Source organism: Nicrophorus vespilloides, unplaced genomic scaffold, assembly GCF_001412225.1.
Source record: "Nicrophorus vespilloides isolate i.1.1-1 unplaced genomic scaffold, Nicve_v1.0, whole genome shotgun sequence".
In the NCBI taxonomy this organism is placed as follows: domain Eukaryota; kingdom Metazoa; phylum Arthropoda; class Insecta; order Coleoptera; family Silphidae; genus Nicrophorus; species Nicrophorus vespilloides.
The window spans coordinates 70,142-95,842 of NW_017099716.1; the positions used below are offsets into that span (position 1 = coordinate 70,142).

Sequence of the window (25,701 nt, forward strand, 5' to 3'; positions counted from 1 at the left end):
TGTATCCTAAATTACACGCATTAACATGACTCAATATCCAATTTGAAACTATTAAAATCCACCCCCTCGCTCCGAGTACACAGGCCACCTGAGCATAGTTATTGCCATTAAACTAGTGGAGAAGGTAAAATGCAGCTACAACTTTCTTTGCATAACTGTAGACCAGGTAACATGTAGTTAAGTTCCTAATTATCTCTGGCGCTTAAAAGTAGCCGTAGACGTTTACGAGTTTCTTCCTAAAAGAGGTTGTTCTCCTTTTTTTTTCGTACGTTATTTACAACGAACGAAAAAGAAAAAGAAGTGGAGGGAGGAAGATGTTTGGGCACTTCGCTTTAAGTTGTTCTGCAGGAGAATCGTTTGTGCAGTGCAAAAGCGTGCGTCAGTGCTGAAATTCCATACTGAAATAAAGCGGCACGAAATGATAAAGTTTAATCACTTAGACAACATCGTATGCATTAAATAAACACTCTTATGATATCTTAGGTTTCAAACTAAATACAGGTGGTGTGCTGCCACGATTTTCCCAAAACGTATACATTTCAAACAGCTTAGAAAATTTGCGTGACTCATACGAAAAGCCCCTCCGCCGAAGAATATAAAACAAGCTTTGACGTATCGAAAAACGCTGCCTGCCTTCTCTTTATTTCACCTTTCGGTGAACGACGCCGACGAAAGAAATAATGCCGCTATATAAATACAACTTAAATAAAAGAAAATAAGGTCTCGTACAAGTCGTACAATTATAGAAAGTTCCTTCAAGAGGAAAAAGCACATGGATAATTCATACGGCGAAGGGTGGCCAGAAGTACCAATGGGTCAATAGCCTTCCTCCCTCTGATCCGTCGTTTAAAACCTATACTTTATTTGAATATTTATGAATTGTCGAACTTGCTATTGTAATGATTCTTAACATTTCGACAAGTTTAGACAATTTTATTGAAATAGATCAGAAACAGAAAGCAATCATGTGTCGCTACTACAAATTAATAAGTCAAACAATACTTATAACATTTTCATATGAAATTACAATCCTAATTAGTTGGAATATATCAATGCCAGTAGAATAATTCTAATTGAATGCATGGAGTATTCAACATCAATAACGGGAGAGTTTTATTCATCATTATAGGATCCTTTGAGAAACAAAATAAATTGGCAATTACGATAGGAAAACTACATAATTCCATTTCAAAAAATTTAAATATATATCTTATTTGCTAACTTTATTTTTCTGAGATTTAAAAAAATTTATATTAAAAAAATTCTGAAGAAAAACTGAAGAAATGATTTATTGTAATGTATAATGAAATACTGATTTAATTTGATTTGTTTAATGAACATTTTGAGTGACTGAAATAGTTACTTCAATGACAGATTGAAAGGATTAAGCTTATCCAACTAGAAACTTTCCAATTTATGCTGGTATTCATAAAGTAGTCCCAATTAATGATGATGTAAATTTTCTCATTTTTTGCATACATTTACTTAATTCCATATTCACATGCAAAAACCATATAATTAAAAGTTATTAATAATATATCGTGGGTAGATTTGGGCTAACATGCAATGAATATATCTTGCTTTATCCAAATGGAAATCAATATTTGGCCTGTGGAGAGTGCATACCAACCAACCAACCAAAAAAAAATACACACGCGTATAGTATTCTGGATATGTATACAACAAAAAAAAAAGGAGTGAGCCGCCCATATCTAAAACGGTCAGTGTTCATAAATTTAAATTTATAACATGGGTTTTGGGGAACCCCCCGTTGGCACAAGTAATACTCCAGGGCCGAGCCTTTGTTTTTAACCCGGTCCGGAATTAATGGCGCATAGCAAAATACCCCACGACACAATCGTAAATACTATTTAATACAAACAAAAGAGGAAAACAATAATCGTCGATACGATCCAAACCCAGCATCCCCCCATTCCAAACTCATTCCACCGTAAATCAACCAGAAGAATTTGCGCAAATCTAACGTTTTCCCTGAAAATTAAACAAAGCGTTTTATTGTTTTCGCGCGATGATATATTCTGCGGTTAACTACCAGACGCTTCTTTTTTCTTTCTTTTTTTTCTGTATAATAAATTGGGCATTTTCCAGCAGCTCCCCTTAGGCATTTGTCGCACGCATATTTCCCGCAAAGAATTTCCTTTCCGGGCGACACGGCAAAATGCTTGTACCTGTCTTTTTATTACATTGCGAGATGCACAAGTTATCCCTCGTTTTATTAAAGCAACTACAAAGGCCCCCGACGTGGGTTTGTTTTGCACAGCTCGAGGACATTGTTAACACTTGTGATGAGTGAAAACTCTCCTCGTGTTTGTACGAACATGGTAATCAAATTTCTCCAGACTCTGAACATATTTTATGATTACACTGCCCACCATCAGCGCTGTTATTTTTTTTTTATTATGAATCCTCCATATATTGTATACAGGCTAATTGGCAATTTGACGCCACACTTTCTGAGATTTTTGTTACATAACTTTAATTAAAGACCCTTTCATCTTCGCTCGTTTCTTTCGTGCTTTTCAATGCTCACCGTTGTGACATTAACAAGAGACGATCGTATCAGGTAAATCCGTGCATCTTGGATATCAAATGATTAGAAACAAAAGGATAATAAATCAAGATCGCCTCGATTATGCGCATATAAGGCTCTTGTAGTCAAATGCGCGCCAAAGATTATTGACTTCTTTTTTTTTTCATTTTATTAGGATGAAAATAAATTTGCACAGCTTGCCGCATAAATAAACTTCGCGAGACGTGTATGTGTTTGATAACGAAACAACACGTTTATTATTTCGCATTTTTTGCTTTTGTAAAACATGATATGCGATAAGCGCATATTCCTGGGACGTGTTATAAGCAAGAATTCTTCCCGAGTGGGTGGTTATAGAAGCAAAAAATGGCGATTTGTAGGTGGCTTAGGCAATAACAGTGTACAATTAAAGGTTCAAATTGCCTTCTTCGGTCAGTGGTAGCACATGACAATGGGTTGGGTTTGTTTTATGCGAAATAATTAATATCACTTCAACGAATTTCGTCTGCGAGGCAGTCAAGCGAGTGACATAAATTTCAAGTTTAAATGTGATACTAATTCCTTTAGTTTTGTGTTGAGGTCCATTATCAGGTTGAATGGACTGCACCTAAAATCTAGGTGTAAACAGACCACTTGATGTATCTCCAGTTACTAGACCATATTTCTACGACCACGCACCTTTATTCCTAATGATACGGCCTTATACATATGCATCATAATAGCGTACGGCCACTAAACGGTAGGAAAGAGTTTTTCCACTCGACGTGTATTGAAAATAAGTACATCGAGACAAGGTGTATGTATATATATTTCGTTTTATTAGATTTCGTTAACGAGATCCTTATTACTCGGGGCGCTTAACTATAACGCAACTTCGCCCATAAATTCCGCCATTGATTATTATTACTTACTCATCAAGTTGAACAACTTAAATCACGCTTTCTACGTCCCACGGATAAGATAAATCGAACAAATTTAATCCCAACCAATTACCCGGATTCTTCATCTGACGATTCTCTCTCTCTCTCTCTTTATCTCTCGTTCTCTTTCCCTGTGCACTCCGTTCACCGAAAATATTAATTACCCGGAATGGTTGATCATTAGCATAAACCGGGTGTTAAAATATGTGGAAACGCGCGAAGAAGTTGTAACTGTAAAAGTCTTAATGGAACGGGCGAAATGAACAATTACGTTCGGATTTTATAGGTACGTCAGGAACTTTTACAAGATTACGTTTCATGTAAATGTCGCTCGTGAGATTTCATAACAAATAAATCGACCTTAAGTGAATGTTATGTAATTAAATTTCGCAGGCTCCGAAGGCATTGCTCCGGACCCCCCGTTATCTTTCTTAACACGAGCATGACATTACACAAAAAAAACACATCCAACACAACACAAGATACTAAAATAATAATAATAATATTTTCTCCAAGTCCATCTACGTAGAAGTAATTATTGTAGAGAACATAATACACTCTCCTTCTTCCCTCCTCATCCTCTTTTATTTCCAAGTAATAACCGTATACATTTTTTTTTAGTAAAGGGCTCTTTAGATATTCCCTCTGAATGGACTTTCATTCCTTCCCCTATTGAATACGGCCGGGGGAACCTATTGAAATAAAATCCATCTTTCAGTTTTTAATTTTGGTGAAAAGATGATTTCGAAACGGGTCTCCCTCTTAAAACAAACAGCCGAATAAATATTGATTATAGTTATCGGGTCTCGAATTTCGACGGAATTTACATACGTATAAAGTTGTTAACGCGATGGGGAAATAATAAATGTCCGATGCACATTTTTTCGTTAATTGGTTGGAAAAAAAGTCGCGGCGGGCGGTTTTTTGATCGGAATTAAAAAATTTCATAAACATCCAATCTAATTAACGGCGACAGTTCAGTTCTCGAGATTACAATATGCTATCGATAATTTAAGACCTCGGATGAATATTCAATAAGTTGAAAGTTTCTTCGTTTTTTTTTTATTATATTTAAGGCTTTATTAAATCTTGGAAAGTTCGTCGGGACTTTAGTGGCAGATAAAATTTTAGTTAATTATGAATACGCTTTTTATACGTTTTTCTTCTTCTTCGTCTTCTCAATCTCTGCTGCGTCTTAATTAATCTGTGTGGATGCTGGGAAAGGTGTGTGATAGTACACTTTCTTTTTCATCCCATTTGAGCTTATGAATATTCTGAAAAATGAACAAACAAAAGGGAGAGGAATAAGAATGAGCATGGCAAAAATGTGCACAAAAGAAGATGCGTTGTTCTGGTTTAGAAGAGACGCGAGACCGTGACGTATTTCTGCGATTAATAGAAGAGCCTCGGCACTTTGCAGCAGACAATCCGGCCAACATAAATATATCAAACATCACTAGCAATGACAAATAGTGCGAGGGTGGTGTGTTCGCAACCCCTAAGCTCGTGTACAGTTATGTCCCCTTTAGCGCAACGCACCCCTCGCAGGCTTCCAACAATAGAGAAGAAAGCTTTCCGCCACTTCTTCCTAGGGTCCGACTTTGTATAAGATTTGTTTTTCTTCAGATGACATTTTGATATGTCTCAAGTTTTCCTTATCGCTAAAAAGAGCTATTGATTTATTTGTTCCTTGGGGTGCGAAGAAATGGTGCGCGCCATATTCCGAAAGATAGTGAATCATTTTTAAGTTTCTGACTCAACCTCACTACAACGACTCACACAGACCATTAACCATCATTTCCCCTTCTTCCTAGTAATTAATTACATACTGAAATTCATATTTCAAAAAATATTTATTCTGTAACAGAAATATTGAATTTATTAAAAATTTAAGAGCAAAACTACCAACAATATTTTGATATATTTAAGATACAACAGTTTATTATAGACCTGAGAATAAAATACCAATTGAAATAGTGAACTAGCTATATAGAAAACGGTTTATCCTAATTTCTCAATAATAAGAGAATTAATTTAATGAATTTAAGAAGATTATTTTGAAAAAATAAATGAATTTTTGTTTATAAAATTGATTAGGCGAAAATAGATTCATCGTTGAAAATAAATATAGAAGAATGCTTGAAATGTTTTCAAAAGTTCGCTCTTTGAAGTGTCACGGAAGTTAAATATTTGAGTGAATATAATTTTGTGAATTTTATGTAAAAGCTTCGTTTTGATATTGCATAATAGAAAACACAATTTCACAGAAAGCGGTTATAATTCTAGCGCTGACGTGGCCATAAAATAAAAAATAAAAGGAAAATATACGGCGTGCGGTTAAGGATGAGATATATGTATGTGTGTGTGAGTGGTGTATATATGTATGTGTGTAGGATGAGGAGGACGAGGACAAAGAAAACGTGATATGGAATATGAAATTGCGAAATGTAGATTTACCGGATTTACATTTTTGCTATTTATTTTCCTGTAGGGACGACGCTTTAATTACAAATGAAATATAATAGTTCGTAAACCGGTGGCCGCAAATTAATATCTCGAGGAGGTTTCTTGAGAACGAGTGAAGCCTTTTCCAGGAGGATTAGGGTTGAGGGCTGAGGTAACCCTAATCTCTAAATAACCGGACGTTGGCTTTCGCTGTAATTGGATAACACGTCGCATTTTTTCCCCCAGTCGCTTCCTTAAGATGCTATCGGATATCGGTTATTAACTCCTTATTAACTTTTAACCTATTGCATAGAGGAGAGGTAGAGAATTAATTTTAGAAATATGAAACTGATTCCCTCTGTAATATGAGACTTATAATGATAGGAGATAATATATTAAAAAAAAGTGAATGCAGTTAGGTTTTTTATCGGAAGAAGTTGAGGGTGAGGTCTACATTTTGTTATGCATTTGAAGATAGTTTTGAGACTATGCGAGTTTCCTATGATACACCAAAACATATCGTTTTGCATAAAATGCTGGAAAATTTGCAATTGGATCCTCTTGCCTGGTAATGAACATTTTTAAGCAGATTCCACGCGCGGAATAAAATCAGCAAATGGTTTAGGAGTGGAAACATTAAGCCGGTACGTACACCAATCTGCATGCACACCGAACCGTCGGATGGAATAGGGGGAATGGGGAAGCCCCCCAAAGATGCAGTGTATTAATTAAATTTAATATGAAGCCATTGAAGTCCCGCTAAAATTTTAATAATCCAGGAAATAACGGAACCAACGCCGCATTGGCACATACATCATCCTGGAAACCATTAAAACTGCTGAAAGTCTATGATGCGGTTAAGGCAAGGCGACATTGAAATTTCCGCTCGCTCGCAAGAATTCCCACCCCCGCGCGACTCACTTTAATCAGACATGAAAGGAATTCGGTTTTATTACGTCGTCGAAAACTAGTTTGTTGGGAATTTGCATGATTTATTAACACTGATTTCCTTGAACGGTGGATGCCTCCTTACGCGACCGCCATTAGGACCATCATCCGTCAACGACCCAAATAAAACAAATATACAGTCATACCACCATTAACAATACCTCTAATACCGAAGTCTTGATATAATGATGAAAATTCGACAATCATCCAATTTTAAAGATATTCATACTGCCTTGAAAGAAATCAATATGACCACATGATCATTAAAGAAATTAGAAATTAAGTTTGTCTCGAATTATAATGATGTAAGAAGTTTATGAAATGTTCAATTTATTAAATGTATTTCATTTTCTTTAAGTATTCGCTCAACAAAGTAATTTCGAGGAACGCATGCACTTCGTTAAACTAGGTATAACAGTATATTGATATAAATTGAAAGAAAAAAAAAGTTTAATTATTTCCACTTGATGGCTCTATTGAACTAATCATTTAATTAGATCTAAACGCACTCGGTGATATAGATGTATACATAATCTGTAGAATGCGCTTATCCCAGCAATGACTTCCTCGTCACTCTATCATAATAATGCTGATAATAATAATAAGAAGAAGAATAATAATAATACACGTCGCGTTTGAAAATAGTAATTTGTAATTGCCATCTCTTCGGCACCACTATCTAGCAGATTCATCATGTAATTAAGATTCTGTTATTCCGAACCCGCACGTTACAGCTTGCCCGCCCCCTCATATATCAGTTCTTGTATTTCAGCGCTTCCCAATTTGCTTGACAAGTTGCGTTCCACCCATTCTTTCATCTCTGGTAATCATAATTTCTCGCGCGGTCTCTCATTTACTACATAAATCTGGAAAGAAATTGAACAAAATCGCACGCACACACACACATATACAACACACATACATCGCGCAAAGGTTTATCTCGCGATCGAATAACGCTCTCACGATCTCCACTTTTTTTTCCCCTTTTCTTCATCGTCCTTATACCAGAGCCCCTCACACTCATTCGCACGCCATTATCTCTTAACGTACAGCACACAAATAATCCCACTTCTTCTCGTTCTTCTTCCTCCAATCCATACGAGAAAATACATTGCATTCTTTCCCGAAGAAGATCCGCGCCAAGATTATTTTCATCAAAACCCCGGCCATTTGTTATTACCGCATTCTCAAACAAGACAACCGTCCGATGTAAAGCTAATCGCCAGCCGTGATTAAACATTAGCTATTCCAGCATAGATAGTGCACCGCATTATTGTTGCAAACAAAAAGGCAGCAACGATGTAATTGTTACTATAATACGTGTTTCCTTGCATCGCCTCAATCTTAACTACTTTCAATAATTACAACCTCAATTCATTGATTTTTAATTTGCATAATAAAATACATTACTAATGCTTTTATTATAATTATCTTTGTGTTATTTTAATACCTACATACATTCAAACAAGACGCACCTTCTTGCATTAAGAAATCGACTTAGAATTTGAGGTTTGTCTTATGGTCTCTTATATAATAACTTGATGGCGATATTTCAAGAGGATGATAATCCAATAAAGATTTTAAACCATCTGTAAGATTTTTAAAAAGCCATTTCTTTATATCATATTTACAACTTGTAAAATATAAATTACTGTATAAATCCTGATCAATTCACTTTTTCAAACAAAACTGATAACTAATAACAGTTGGTTGATGAGTAAAGAAAAACATCGATGTAAAAGCTATTCTAGAATCATTATTCCTTGGGTCGCCTCAATCTCGTTTAAGAATGATTAACAGCTTTCATTAATCTCTGCCTGTAAAGTTGTTCTTTTTCTGCATCACAATTTTGTAGAGCTTTAAGGTCTTTCGAGTTTACTTGTTGTGCTCCATTTGAGCGTGCGATCGTACCATGTTGTTCTCATGTGTATGTATGTGTGTGTCTGTGCGAAAGGGGTTCGCTTCAAATTGTCCCATTAATTCATTTAATTCCAGTGATTATTTTAAGCCGCGGAGTAAATTAAGCACAGCGCAATTAGTGCATCGAAGGTCAACCGTTATTACTTCATTATTCATGGAATCACTAATATTTAGGTAACTCATCTGGCGTGTTCTATAGACAAGCAATTAATACATATTTAATGCGTAAATATTTGGAGATATCGATAATCGCAAATCACTCACTAATCTCTGCAGGGAATTAATGACGACACTTATCATATGCTTATTAAAATAAATATATAAAGCACTTCAAACTATGTGTGATTATATACCTATAATTCCAGGAAAAAAAATTAAGAAAAACATGTTTTCGATCCAAGACTGTGTGTTTCAACATGTATTTATTCAAACAATTTTTGATGGATGTTTGTATACTTTAAAGTGTATAAAATAAATGGAATGTATTTTTTTTTCTTTTCTTAAAGTACAGGACAGGCTGATGAAAAAAGGGCCATATCTGGTTTCATTATAAACCAAAGAGATTATCCGATACTGTTTAGACAAGGCCCAGATGCCGACTCCGATTCTCTCACATGTTAGTTGATTAGTTGACTTTTTCACATTTAAAATAAATTATATACATGATTTCCACTGAAAAACTCTTATAAAATCTTCTTTGTTATCTAAATATACATCGAATTAAAAACGATTTGAAAATTGGAATATCCTAATATATTTAATGTTGAAGAAAAAAATATCTAAATTTATTAACAGTTATGTTAAAAAATGATCTGATATATGGGAATATTAAGTATATTATGAATAAATATTATTAATTTGTAAATTAAAAAGTATGTGTTATAAAACACATAGTGAATTTAATGCAAATTGAATGATGATTTTATATTAATATTATCATGTTGTATTTGTAATGAGCAAAATGAGTAAATTTATTGAAATGAGTATTTTTTTTGTTGACTTAAAAGTTGTGTTGGACGTGTATTTAGGTAATTTATAGAGCACTTTTCAATGCAAATTGTAGGAGTTTCCATGTATAAACGATGATAATGTACAAATTATATGTGACGGGGTTTGGAAGCAAATGAAATAGAGCAATCGCACAAAGCGGCAATAAATACGAATTAATGAAGTCATTAATTATCGAATTAATGTTTGTTTTATTAAGTTTTAATTAATTCGTATTTAAATATTAAATGGCAAACCGGAATGTAATATATTGAAGCCATTTGCATTAATTAGTGCCGTGGCGTTTCGAATTAAATTATATCCGAAACCAAATAATTGTAACAAAAGCGGATTATGAGTTACGGCTACGCGCCGGACGCGCGCTGAAGCCTTTGTTATTTTTGCCGGTTAGAAAGTATCTTAATCGTAGTGAACGAAAGAAACGGGAAAAAGGAATGGAAAAGGAGAGAAGGTGAGCAGTCCAAGAGGTATATTAGTATTGATTGTTCCTGTATCGCGATTTATGTGACGCAATCGCCTCGCGAAGTTAATTAAAACGTAATAATCCATTGTTATTTATGCACGCACCTGAGATCATTTATCACTTAATTTGTATTACATGGAAGGACGGACGGATTATTGGCCACGTACAATGTAGGTGGTGGTGAACTAAGGTGAGGTAAAGAGGGTGCACTGAAGAGAGTCTGAGGATTGGCGGCAATCCACGAAACGAATGCAGATGAACTTTCAATTATTTAAAGGTACCCAAGCTAATTACCTTAAGAGCCCCGTCGGCCGAACTCCGACATTGATTTATTTAGCAAACTCTCCTCAATGTATTTGCTAAAACGTATCGGGCGGCTTTAATTTTAATCACGCACCGTAACCGTAAACGTAACGTTTATATTCGGACGGCCAGCGGCCAAACGGATTTTAACCGGGCGCACATTCAATTTACATTAAATCCTTTGATTCATTCATCTTCCAGCTGTATATGAATTAATGTTATAAGTAAGGGTCCGGCCCTTGAGGACCTTTACCCGAAACCACACTTAACCTTAATAGTTTGATCCTTATCTTTGTGTAATGGATAAATTAATATTATCCTTATACCGATACACCGTTCCCGGCTCCTCCAACCCATCCACCCCTTCAACTGCTTACATATATTTGCGTCGGCCAAATCCAAACAGGCCAAATTAAATAGACCTTTGCCCACGAAGATTAGTTCCTCCAAGAGTATCCAACGCTCAGTTTATCTTCAAACTGAGAATAACTAAGTCTACGTTTACATGTAACTTGGACGTATGCAAACAAAATTGAAGATTGTAGAGATTTCACATTTTAACATATACCTCTTCCTTCAATTCCTACAACTTAATTCAAGAAATATACTCTATTCTATGGTTAGATAACGTCAGGTTGAATTAAATATTCACACAACAATATTTGTCTTTAGTTTCACACATCTTCTTACAAACAAAATTGAAGATTATACTGATTTTACAATTTCAGGAAATATACAGTATTCAATGTTTACATAGATTAATCCATTAATTTCAATATAAAGAAGATTACAGTGTTTTATTTTTTAATAGATATGCTAATTCAGACAAAAAATAGATTTATTTCTCATATGCCATTGCTTTCAAATACAATTATTTCTTTTCCAATTAGCAAATAGCCTTTAGTTAATAACTAATTTACTATAAGTAATGTATGTATATTAACAAAACATTAGTATCTGCAGCTGTTAGGAAGTCCATAACTGGTCACTGACCACGTCTTTACCGTATAAATAGATGTTTTTATGTGGAAATTGCCAGTCTAACAAATTGTCTTAATTAATTATACATCACTTCTTCAAATTATATTACCAAGAACTATTGAATTATTCTATCAAGTTTCTAAGTGTATTATGTAATATAAATTTAATATTTATTTTGTTAATGATATGTAATAATTTATTTCACTGATGGCAATACGTTTTATTTATATTAATTCCAAAGATTTTAGTTTAAGTTTAAATTACATTATCAAAAATTTTACAACTGTAGATTTTTCAAAGCTCTGACAGACATAAGTTTTTAGTAATATCTCTTATTATTAGAGATATTCAAAACTGTCTCGGGCTATAATGACTAATACCAAATAAAGTTGGACACCATCGATTTATTTTGATTCACTGTGAGGGTTGGTTATTTTTCTGGGTAATTTAGATGATTCACCAGATTTTCTTATTAACTAGATTTGTTAATCAAATTGAGATAAATAAATAATTTGGCTATTTATTCTTTTAACTATTAAAGAAAATGCATTAAAGTTAAACTATTGGGGCAGAGTCATCAAGATCAATTATACGCTCTTTAGGTTTGGATTAAAGACCCCCGGTGGATATGGATGCATTAAAAGGACGTAGCAAGAGAGCACAATGTTTTGCTTTAAACGACCGTGATTATAAATAAAATTAAATCCGATCGGAATCGCGATAAAACTAATGCACTTGGCTAGTTCTGAAAGATAAAAAAAAGAGAAAATAAAACTGAAGACTGCTTCGAATCTGTGCAGTGTGAGGGAGAGATAGAGTGAGCGCATATTAAAGGCTCTTAAAAATGCAAAATAGTTTGAAATAAAGATAGAGCCTCATCGTGCGTGGGTCGACTTCTCATTTACTCGGATTATCTGATCTGAAAGATATCACTTGATAATAAATAGTTGGTGCAAAACGCGTCGTCTTACTTTAATTTCTCATTACAATATGCATACATTATTTTAAATGAAAGACAACAATTTTAATTTAAATATTAACCGGCTGCGACGCTCTAAACGAGGACAATTTAATCGAATGCAATCTTAACTATTTTACAAAACCGGACAACCAATTAAAACGGCCATTCGGCGACGTCGCCTCTCCTCTTCAGCACGATTTGCGCAACAGGCCGTACGCAAATTTGCGCAATTAGAAATAATTCCGCAGATTGTTAACGCATTTAAATCCCGATTTTATTTATCTGCAGAATTGGCAATTATGCAAAGCTCATGCAAATGCCGCAGGAGGAGGCAGAAGTTTCGCAAGTTTTAGAACAAACCTCGCTTGTCATTAACATAGACGTAACGCCTCTCCTCGTTTGTCCTTAAATAACTTCAAAAATAAATACGATGATCATTTAAATACTGTATACATACATGTTATTATACACAATTGAATATTTAGTAAATTAATCGTAAAATTACCCAGTAATAATGTTTGTAGACCTAAAGATTAACAGAAACTTTTTCTCATTATAAACGCAATGACTTGATTGTATTTAAGATATTTTTAGCTTCAGATTCATTAAAGTTTTCTTGAAAGTTCGAGACTAATGGGTTTACATCAAATGCAGTATTATCGACAAAACATTGAAATCATGGCTATATTTATAATACTATGAAATTTCATAAAAATAAGTTTTGTTTTATGGTATAATAATTTCGTAAAACAATAAGTTAAGAATCATTCTATAGTTTATAGTTTCATAATTCTAATCTTGTCTCGTATTCTATTATTTAAATAATAGGTAATAAATAATTTGAAAAAGTTGATCTGTTCTTATTATAATTATATAAAAATAATCTCATTTATATTTGTTTATATGCAGTAAACTATAGTAAATAAAAAAAATGTATATTGTTTCAATACATATTGGATTAACACAAATTATTGTCAATAGAAATTGTACATAGAAATGCTCATTTTTTATATTAAATAATTGTTTAATGTCGTGTAGGATTATGCATTGAATATAACTGTGTTGTGTGGGCATTTTTGACTGTACTTTCGCCAATGTATATTTGTGGAGTACTTCAAACAAATCCTTGCTGTGGTGTGCTGCATACGAATCGCTGAATCAATACGAATCTGTGTAAATATTAGCACTTTAATGTGTTTCATAATTAAATTTCAAGTGGATTCTACTAAAGCGTTTAATTATATACAAATAATATAAATCAATAAATTCCGAACCGTTCTTTCCAAATGCAAATATTTGTAAAAGACTATTTACTATATAACAACAACAACTACAACAAGAATAGAATAAAAAAGAGTTTGTTGTCGATTGTTCGTGTGCAACTGCGTGTAAAATGTATTAATCTGTTTCAAATTGTTTACAAAATAGTTAAATTGCACAATCGCTCCGAGAGTTTATGAAAATACGTGAAATTTATACGTTCGTATTTTGGGGAATAATTATATAAGAGAACGAGTATGCAAATGACCGACAATAGACATGAATAAAACANTCAATTTTATTTTGCCATTACAGGAGGAGGAACGGATGCATGTCTGTGCCAACTTTGAACTCCAAACTCGACTTATTTTCATCAATATAATGCGCATAAATTACGACCCAATACATAATGCTACTAAGCAAAAGAGCGCAAAACGTAATTCTGTTCATTTCGGAGAGGAGCCAGCATAAATTGCTTTCCTCTCGTTTATTTTTGTTTCCTTCATTCCGAAACCCCCGTCGTTGTTTTCCTCTCGCTTCCTCTTAAATTATATAGAAAATTCGAAACTCGATATTTCGCGTCTTCCGAGGAATAAGTAGTTAGATTTGACAAATAAGATACGTCGCCTGGAGACAGTCCTGACTCCCCTGTCAGTTTCCCTGTATATTGTTTCTATCCGCCACATGTATATATGTATGCATGTGTGTATATGTATACGTACACATACACATACGTATATACGATTGTGAGTATTTTTATACCCTGTTGTGAGCAAACGGAAACACGGTGTTGCACTTTAAACTCTCATGTGTGTTTATGTACCGGGGACGGAATGGGAAAGAAAAAGAACCTCGCCTAAGACAATATAATAAAGCACTAGTTTTGGAATTTCACAAACGCAAAAAAAGGTAAAAGGGGACACGGACGGATGGAAAAGAAGACTAAGATAAAGAGAGAAAATAAAACAATAGGGCAGCAACAACATCAAACGCACCTTTAAATATTTATAGCTGTATTGAAACCACTTTGGCACTTTGACAGAGCGAAAAAGGAAATAGCGTAAATAAGCGAAATCTGTTTTTCTTCTTTGTTTCCCTGTCAGTTTTACTCTCCTTTCAACTTGCAAACCAAATAAAAATTGGATATTCGATATCAGAAGATATCAACTTATTTTTATATATTCAAAGATGAAAGATCATTCTCACATTTTTATAGATTATATTAATAGATTATAATGAAAGCACTTTTAAATTATGTATGAAAATTATTAAAAATACACATATTTTTATATAAATAATTATTGCTTAATATGAATACGAAAAGAGCAAAATATAATGTAAAATTTTCAATTGGATTTACATTTGAATCGTTTCTATATAATTTGGAATTTATATAAATATGTTAAATTAGGATATATTTTTTTTTTGTATCCTTGTAGATCCTGGTTTTTAAAGATGATTGATCTGTAGGCGAGATCCGATATAAAATTCACACTTTCTCCAAGATTTATTATCATAATCCAACCGAGTTTATTAACATGTTGTAAATATAAATAGGATTACCATAATCCTCGATTGATTACGATCGGTCGCATGTGGAAAGTCCGTGAGTTTGAAATGGAAGTAACACAAATACCGTGAGCATCGTTAGTCGAAATTTGTAGGAAAACGAGATGGTTAATCCTGTTAAAATAAGTTTGCCGATTATTCGGCATTCGGTTGGGTCTCTTGTATTCCGCAGTCCCCCGCCAACGCCGCCGGTGTTAGATGAAGTTTACTGTTGCATAAACCATTTAACATACATCTATGACGAAGTTAGCTGCTGCGGTATTCAAATGTGCAATGCCATCGCACCGCTCTCGTGGTAAGTCCTACCTCCAGTCGCAGCCACCATCATCCCCTTCGAGACCCATCCATCCCCCTTCGGAACAGAGATCCGATAAAGACCAGGTGAACTGGCACTTAATAGCAACACGGAAAGAATTCACAATAAGAAACTCAACAGGCACATAAAATTTATGCCCTCCCTCGGAACGAAAGAAGGAAAAAAAAACTTTATATATCGATTACTTTTTTTTCTCGGAGGATTCAGTAAATCGAAGCCTCATCATAAACAGATCATCATAAATACTTGCCAGGTTATTGTTACAATTTTAAATTTATTACCTATCATTTATTATTTTTGATTTATATGACTTCAAACATTAAATATAATTATATTACAAAATAGGTATAAAATACAATTAATCCAAGTATACATTTTTTTTCAAGACTTAAACTGAAAATGTAGAACAGTTCTATCATTAACTAATATTGCAATTCATTATAAGTTGAAATAAAGTGTATTGTAATTTTATAGTAATTAAATAGCTTAATTAAGATGTCCAAATTTTTCTATTTAATTAATTATTATTAATATGTGTCAAATTATTATTGCAATATTAAATTTATCGTCTTTAATTAATTGATTTTAAATTACTATCAGTTAAAATGAAAATCGAATAGTAACTTACAATTATATTACTGTGTGAATGCTATAATTAATTGAAGTATATTTATATGTATACGTCGAGTTGCATGTATATTATTCTCATTAACTTATAGATTGAATTTCATAAGTCATAAACTGAAAGAAGAAATAAAAAAGGATGATGAAAAGAGTTGAAACAGCGTCGGCAAGGAATATTAAAACATACGAATTACAAAATGATTCCAGTGAATTTATGAGGTAATCAAATTAACACGAAAGGCGATAAATAACAATTATCTGCCGTCCTCCCATAATGAGTTCGTATTATCTTTTAATTTTTCCTCTTGCCTTCTTTACATTTTCATCTCTATATAATCATTTTTTTTGTTGTAATCTTCAGACATGCAAGATGAAAACTTCCAGTTTAGTTATTATTCACAGCGCCGTTGCAGGAAATGAATCTCAGTTTGATTTGTGCTTCCTTCGCAGATAAAACTGATAGGTTCTGTAATTTATACCTGCAGTGGAAGTATAGGTAGTACCTATATAGGAGGAATAAAAAGAGTTGAACGAAACGAGTGTACTTTGCCTTTTATTTTCGTAGCGAAAACTGGAACATAAATAAGCGTCGCATGCATGCGCATATTCATATCGATGATTGAATCGACGTGCAAGTGACATGTGGCTTTCCAATGAGCGACTGTCAGAGATGTATAGTCGCGGATGCAAACCGTTAAAGACAAAAGCGCTTTTGGTTCGGGGAAATTTCATTAAGCCATCGCACTTAGAAGCCACCGTATTTATTTGTTTGATCGCATGGGGGGAGGTTTGTCACATCGGGATGCTCGAAGAACGGGATGGAAAGGGACTGACTGAAATGCTTTCGAACTTCGTTACATCCGAAACCCAATACGCCTCGAGCTACGATTTCCTTTCCAAACATTCATTGGCTTCAACTTTCGTACGCACGTTACAAATTATGAATGAGTTACACGTGCATCCTCCTCATAATTAATAAACAATAAACACAACTCTCTGTTCAATTGCGGCTTTATAAATAACCGCATCCCACATGTTTCAAAATATATGTGATTTAGATAACGTCTCATATGTGACTAGGTTCTAATGAGGAGGAAGAAAATCCATTGTGACAATGCCGAGAATATATTAAACATCATAAAAGGGCATTGATTTCAAAAGCCACTATAAATAAATTTCCTCTACAAATGGTAAAACACGGAAACTGTTTAAAAAAAAATAACTTGGAAAGTTCTATTGAAAATAATCTTATCGACCAATTTAATATAAACACTTAACGAAATTCATATCTAAATAAATCATTCTCCAATACTTAGATTTAAGTAATCGATATCGTTTATTAAGTAAATGTTAGTGTATAGAATATATAAAAATCGATTATATAAATATAAATTAAATCATATCAACTTGTTGAGCAAACATATAAAAAGAAAATGTAAGGAAGCTGTAGTAATTTTGCTGACATAATTGAACAATGCTGAAAGCGGATATAAAGTTCCCAGAAGACTTTTATTGGATTACATTTTCTTCTTAATCCAAAGTATTGGATCGAATTACATTTATATACTTTTTATATTTATTTCTTTTGAATTGCATTTTTTATATTATTACGAAAAAATAAAATATATAATTACTTTTCTGATGAAAGTTAGACAATTGGAAATGTTCAATTGATTGGTTCATGTTTATTGATTGTGTTAACCAATGACATTTATTAAAGGTTAGGTTTTGATTAATTTTGCACTTTTCCATAAACTAATTAGCCAATAAATTTAATTAGCAAATGTTTGGAAAATCCGAATTTCGCGTGGATTATTTTTTGGGTACTGATATATGCACAGCGGCGGAATACAATTGAATTACGGGATGGCAACAATAAGCATAAATCGATTTTCACGAAAAAGTGGGAATAAATTAGCAATTAGTTTGTATTTATGGTTCTGAGGGTATGGAGCGTTACGTTTTGTTGCATTTGGGGGTAAAATATTAATGAGTGCGTACGTTTTGTATGCACGTATACGTACAAATATTGTGGATGTACAACAATAACAATTGATTTCGAGGCAATGTCGCAGTACAAAATCGTGGTGAATATTTTGGACAATTAAGACAGTTGCATTAAATATGATTTATTGTTTGGGGTGCGCTGATGCGGATCTTAGGCTAGACACTTGTAATGTATGCGAAATTACTTTAATTGTTTTGAGTAGAATAGGTCTGACCTGTTTCGTTAATCCATTGCGAAGTTAACGTATATATGTGCCCTGCAAGCTTATCCGGGACACACGAATTTCTATTGTTCGCTTCGCTTTTCACGCCACTGCATTTTCAGCGCCAGAAATTATTACAAAGGACAATTATTCTACCGTGATTTCTGCCACACAGTTTGGTAATTCAGAACAAAACGGGATGGAATTGTACACGCCTGTGTAGCTATAATTAATTGTTTCCCTAGGTATATTACATTTTATAAGCTTGTAATTGTTCTGAGCGCTGCATGCATACACGCGCGTCGCGTCGTCTGGCTTTCTTTCTTTTATACCTCTATATACTATATTCCTCCATCATCCTCGCTTCTTCCTTCCTCGCAGCAGTTATAAACCGGGAGGCGTCGAAACGTGGGAATGAAATTAGAGGCGAAGCGCGAAAGATAAACATAGGTGGGCGAGAGGGAAACGAAAGAAGGAAAAATGGAAAAGGTAAAGGCAGGCACGGAGCATCAACATTCGAAATGGAAGTGCAGTTGTGGCTGTACTTTAGCTGTACTTACATGCGACTTCGACGGCGGCTGGTTGACTCTTGATGGTACCTCTGCCATTCCACGCGTGACATTCGCATTTGAATTTCTCTTTGCCGAAAAACTCCTCCACCATGTCTCTGGTCACGTTCGCCTCGGCTTCAACGAACCTTACACCTGACATCGGATCCACGATGTCCATCAGCCTTGTTTCCACTTTACGAGCGCCGTTGCACTTAAAATATATCTGGAGGGTGTGAGCGGCTCTGCACTGTAATAGGGCAGGCCTGTTTTTCACGACGTACGAATCCTTCGGTTCCAGGAGAAATATCGGCAGGGAGTCAGAGTTCAGCAGGAGTGATTCGTCTGGCTCCGAAGTTGATGGTTTTGTCGGCTCTGCGTCTTCCAGCAGCGAACCGTCTGTAACGAAAGAATTAAGGCTTTAATTAAAAGGGATTTATCGGGTTCGCCGTCGTTTTTCTCGCAATCGAATCCCTTTCGCACGTAACAGGATTAACAATAAAACAAGAAATTCTCCCCATCTTCCTTTTCGCTCACTCAATGTACACCCTCCAAGCATCCGAAATATCAAAGCCACTCACACTTTCAATATCATTACAATTTTTCTATTATACATTTACATTTAACCAAGTAATAAATATAAATTTAGAGCATGTTTATAATAACATAAAAAATTATAAATATTTCGTATCCAAAATATAACAATATTTTATGTTAAATTATATGAAACTTTTGTTAATAAATATTTGAATTACTCAAACATTGAAAATGCTTCTATTTCATACTAAGAACATGACGGATGAGTCAATCTATAAAAGTATACTATTTATTAGAAGGTTACAGGTAATTTAGATTGTTTTTTTAGGTACTGAAAGATCGACAACACATATCCATTCTGAATGTTTTCAGAAATCGCCGTTCCACCAATCGTTTCAGTCCATCCACAAGGTATGCATCATAAATTAATCCAAACGGTTTTGTTGCGTGCAACGATAATGTAACGCTTTAGATAACTCACGTGTTGAGACAAATGCTAGATAATTTTCATGCTAGCAGCAGTGATAAACGGCCTTCCGATTTTCATTAATTTCCGCGTGATTCTTTTCATTTCCACCTTCTAATTGAACTTGTCGTCAAGGCGTGTATCTAGATCGAAAGCAATCAATAATAACCGTTGCATTTACATCAAGTGCCATTTACAAATCATCCCATTTCGCCTCGGAACAAAAACAAAAGTGAGAAAAATAGCAGACGGAATATATTTTTCTCGCACACGGGATTGAAAAGGAATTTACATTTTTGAGAAACGCTAAGCCGAGTGGTTTATAATGGTTCAGGCCCTTTTCGCGCACCCTTCGTTAAATATATTCATTACATCTGAAATTCCCAGTCAGATATTCGAAAATAAAGTGAAAAACTACTGCAACATAATTCGCTCCATTAGCGAGGTTTTACATAAACTCATAAAACATTAATGTGCTTCCGCCGAACGGAGTATCGGAGTATGTTATTACACCTGCCTTATTTTCTGTTTTAATTAATTATCGAAAATTATACAGACCATAAAGTTTATATCAAATATTTTATTTCTCAACTATTTCGCCCATACAATTCTGATATTCAGGTATAAACTTGAATTCGTAAATTTACGCGTAACGCTTTCTGCACTTCAACTTTAGCAGCAGCTGTGCCTACATTCGAATATTCACTGAACGAATTTTCATTTAATTCTCTTCCTTTCTAACAAGTGTCACCATCAATTTTTTTTTGCCTGTTGAAAAATTTAAAAAGATTATATTTTAGTTTCAGTTTTAAAACTAATTATTGAAGCCTGTTACATTGCAAAAATCGCTAAATATAGTTTACTGAAATTATTACAGAAACTTGAATTATATAAAATAAAGCAATGATAATTAGCTTGCATTATATAGGTGGATAATTAACGATGCGGTTTAATCGAAGCGAAAAGTGCACTCCTGGAAGATTTATCTTTGGAAATATGCGGTTTTAATGGTTTGTCGTTAACAACAGAGAGTTGTATTTTATATAAATTAATGGTTGTAATCGACCGATGATTACTTACTTGTAAAATTATCCGCGCGTTGCGATGGGTGTAACTTTTTTTTGCATCGCTATAAACATGCTAGCAGGACTTTTTATTGCAAAAGCGCGCAATTACACGTACGAAGATAATTCACCTAACGGGAATGCGAAAAAGAGCTCTTTTCATTTTTACCTCTAAACAGAAATAATATAAACATTTCCAAGGAGCGTCCGTTAACGCAAAAGTGCCTTTCTTTAATTACACTTTGGGTCACGGCCGATGCTGTTTAATGCTGTTTACATACCATTCTCGTTGCTCGTAACAGATTTATCTTGACATTGCAAATTGACGTTTTTTTCTTAAATTAATTATCTTCACGTCGACAACTGACATACAATAAAAAACACATAAGATACTAATTAAAATGATGTTTTTATCGCATTTTAATAAGGTCCACTTAATAGCAATAATCTCGTTCCATTTTTAGCTTATTCATAACAAGACGATAACTTATTTATTAGAATCTGTCTATAATGGAGCATCGTAGGTTAGTAGCCTTTTATCTCTTATTACATGCAGTTTATATACAAAGAAAAAAAGATATTTTACATATTATTATAAAGATTTCATTTCAGTTTTTAAATATTTTAAATTTTTGTTTTCTGAAAAATATAGAGATTACAATGATGTAACTACAAAGATGGCATTATTTCATTATATATAAACAATGTGTTACTTATTTTTCTTTTAATGTGAATAGTACTGATTACAATGATGTAATTACAACAAGGATGGCATTAATCTAAATCATGGGTAGGAATTTGATATGCCTGATTTCTAAGAAATTTGTAAATAACTGGTTTTATATCCATAAACCACGATTTTGTATGCTTAATACTCTTAACGACATCACTAGAAAGTCGTTTGGAAGTACTTAGTTTTCAGTGTCATTTTATACAATGGTTAAAAGAAAATAGTTGAATTATTAAGGTATACGTGTAGGTCAAGGTCTAACACTGAAAATGAATACAAAATATTGTCTTTCAAAACTTACAAAATATTATTGCTGTTTACTGAATAATTAATTAAGTATGTATATTAAATAAGTTAAAAAATTTAAGAAACAAAGTTCGTATAATTAAAAAGTTAACACACTAAAAGTTGATTCCATTCAAGTCTATGCTAAACTAGTTACAAAGATTCCTTGCTATCTATCTGTAGATCTCCAAATTTTTCATTTTTGTTTATTATATGAAGGATTAAAGAATTGAGAGTTAATTTATATCTAGTTGAATTGTGTTAATAAAACGGTATATTAAGAAAGTAATCCTTGTAATTTAAGTGAAACAAATGTCGCTAAATGTAGAAATGAAAAGGCTACTTTTACGATAATTTCCCCGTAATTCTTATCTTTAAAACAATAGCCTAAATCTAAAGAGAGAAGGAGAGAGATATATCAGTTGGCATGCGATGTTTAGTGTCAGATCTTTTCGTGGATCTTTTCCGTGTGCAGTAATTTCAGAGTAGAAATTATTTCGACCAGGACATACGAGAAATCGCAAACATCAAATGGAACCACATCAGAGCAACTAGGTGGCATATTACGGACAATCCAAAGTCTTAATTACTGAGCAAATTTCCCATTCCCTTCATACCAACCAAATAACCATTTAGTCAAGTATCAAACGACGCAAAGTTTGCAAATCACATACCGTCCGAAATACTTGGGAATTTAATAAGCCTTTTCAAGTATTGCATTTCAACTATTCATATTACTTAGCATTAAACTACGAACAATATTGTTACAATTTACGTTTTGTTTTTGAAATGTTTGTAATTAAATTATGATTGAATTTATGAGATGGTAGATGAAATATCTTTTGTGTTATTAAATTTAGATGTTCCTTTATATTTTCTATTTTGATTAGGATGCTGAGGTCGTCCCACGGGTCAAGATAAAACATAGCGTTAAGAAATTCGAATCTCGTATATATATTGTATCCAAATTGAATGAACGCATGATTCGAGTTCGATATCGCATAAATATCCTATTAACTATATTAGGTCCGGAAATGTAAGAGCCTCGACTAAGCGTGTTATTATTCCATCGGAACGAGCACCAATAGATCAAGTATTTTTATGGAATTCTTATTCAATATTTTTATTATTATGAATTATGCATTGTGGAAAACCAATAAATCTATTCTTGTATGATTAATGACGGCGTGTATAGCATTACAACTGTGGAAAAATAAAACTCTTTCTTTATAATATTTAGTGTCGAGTTCTGTGAAGTTGCGGAGATTACATTAATTTGGACTGCTTCGGAATTAATTGTTATTTGTGCAATAAGCAATAATCCGATTAATGCGATTACTCCAAGCGTTCTCCGTCATATATATTTATTAATTATGTTGTATGCAAGAGATATAAATTATAAATATGTATGTGATGCGACGGGGTTATCATTCTGGTTGTAAGGAACAATGAACGAAGTGATACTGCTTTCCCCAAAGGACACATGAACTGTTTGGATTAATATGTAAGCGCGACGAACGTATTGATGATAAATAATCAGGTTTGGTGATAATTGAAAGGCATTGAATTTCGTTTCGTATTGAATGGTAATTATGGTGCTTAGTAACAATACAACAAAAAAAAGAAGAGTATTAGAATCACGCGAACGCATAAAGCTTAAAGAGTGCAGCGGTTCCAGAGAGACGAGATAAAGAGGAGAGAAGGTAAAGAAGAAGCAGTCGATTTATCAAAGATCTAAAAGTTACCCACGCGATTGCTCCGGGGTCCAAGGTATAAACAAGTTTATAGAGAACTGAGCTTGAGAGTATAAGGCTTACGTATATATACATATAGTCAATACGCCATAGCAATAGCATGCTAACATATTCACAAACGTTCAAGCTGTTAGTTAGCTATCTACTTAGCGATCTCGTAAAATAAATTAAGGTAATTAAGAGAATCATGTCACAAGATTCCTCTTTAATGATATGTTGGTCCAGATGAATCTCACTCGTTAATTACTCTCAAGTACATGACTACATTATTTAGATGCGTATATGCTCTTAGCCTCCTTACTCTTACACAATTAAACACAAAATGACCTTTATCTCTCCACTTAAAGTTAATTTAATTGCGGAGCTCAAAAATGATTATGCAAATAGATTTCCGCGATCGAAAAAATGGATAGCGCACAACGCAACTTCCAAGGCTCGTTTAACCGGATCGAAGAGAAGGAAAGGGTATAATGGAAAATCCCTTTCATTAAGCACAAACTTAAAATAACAACGCGCCAATTCCAATTCCGATTAAATGCAATTTTTTAAAAGTGGAGAAATCGACCGTACATTTTTTATCTTTGAAAAGAAATACAAAGATGTATACTAAAAATATTTGAATTTCATTTGGAAAAACAGACGGTGAAAAGAATTCGATTCCGAGCGGCGCGCAGCAGATCTGATATTGTTGAATTATTCAGATAATTTTAATTGAAATATTTCCTATAATTGCTCTGGATTGGAATGAATTCCGAATTGCAGGAATAAAAAGGCTGGTTGACGGTTCAATTCAAATTTAAAGAAGATATTATGTAGGTATGCATATTCATTTTGCGGGTATGGTAATAAGCTTCGCCTTATTAAGTATGAAATTATTGTCCACAAACCATAAACAATGTTGAGTAAGTAACGGAGGATGAGTTACAAAAAAAAAAGGTGGGAAGAAAGTAGCTGGAACCAAAGCGAAATGCTAAATGGCCACTTTATACGTGTGCAATGTCAAAATTTTTCACGTGGTACCGGTTTTCCTCCTCTCATATTCAGCATGTAAATTTATGTAAAACGTATCGGTTTTTGTTCTACGAGCTGTGTAAGTTAATTGTTATATATTCCCAGCATGCAATGGGATGATGCAGAAGGATTTTAGTGCGCATACATAAAGCTTCGGACATTGCTACCAGTTTTATACATCGTGAACGGTGTAAACCGCCTATGGTGTAATTTCATATCCAACTTTGTCACCGGACTACCGAACCGTGGGGGATAATTACGCGCAGGTATTCCGATGATCATTAATTTTAATGCTTGCGCACAATACCACAGCGTCGACCAAAAGCTAAACCTTCGTTTTCTTCCATCCTTAATTTCATTACGAAATTCATAAACCGAACATCCATCAACGCCCTAACACCAAAACGATGCTCCAACTAAACAGTTTCACGTTTTAAGTCTCTAATTACATCCACTTCATTTCCAGCAAATACACGACTTTTAGCGCCATCGAAAAGTTTCGGCTCCGAAATCCAATTAAAAATCGATAAAAATATTTTATGACTTTGGTTCGTAGACGTAAATAACTAGTTATATGTACGTGTACTTTTTTATAAGGACCATACTCGTACAGTTTCCGAAGTAGCTTCATAAAAAGTCAAATGTCAATGTGTTTACTGGACACATTACGTCTTCGGAATTCGAATATTATCGAAGCGTATTTCCATAAAGTAAGGATAAATTCATTCACTTTATCCTCCGCATTTATCGAGGAGCAAACGGCGTAAATTATGAATTTGAAAGTAATTGATTCTCATGTAAACACAATTCAAAATAATATTATTTAT

At 33.7% G+C, this 25,701-nt stretch overlaps 1 protein-coding gene across 3 annotated transcripts in view; it reads right to left on the bottom strand.

Annotated features, from left to right (window-relative positions):
• LOC108565354 (netrin receptor UNC5C) overlaps positions 1 to 25,701 on the bottom strand; it is a 96,077-nt gene that overhangs the window by 34,547 nt on the left and 35,829 nt on the right. For all 3 annotated transcript variants that reach the window (XM_017924777.1, XM_017924775.1, XM_017924776.1), the window contains exon 3: positions 19,040 to 19,426. In XM_017924777.1, the coding sequence (XP_017780266.1) occupies positions 19,040 to 19,426 (387 nt within the window). The remainder of the gene's footprint in view (positions 1 to 19,039; positions 19,427 to 25,701) is intronic.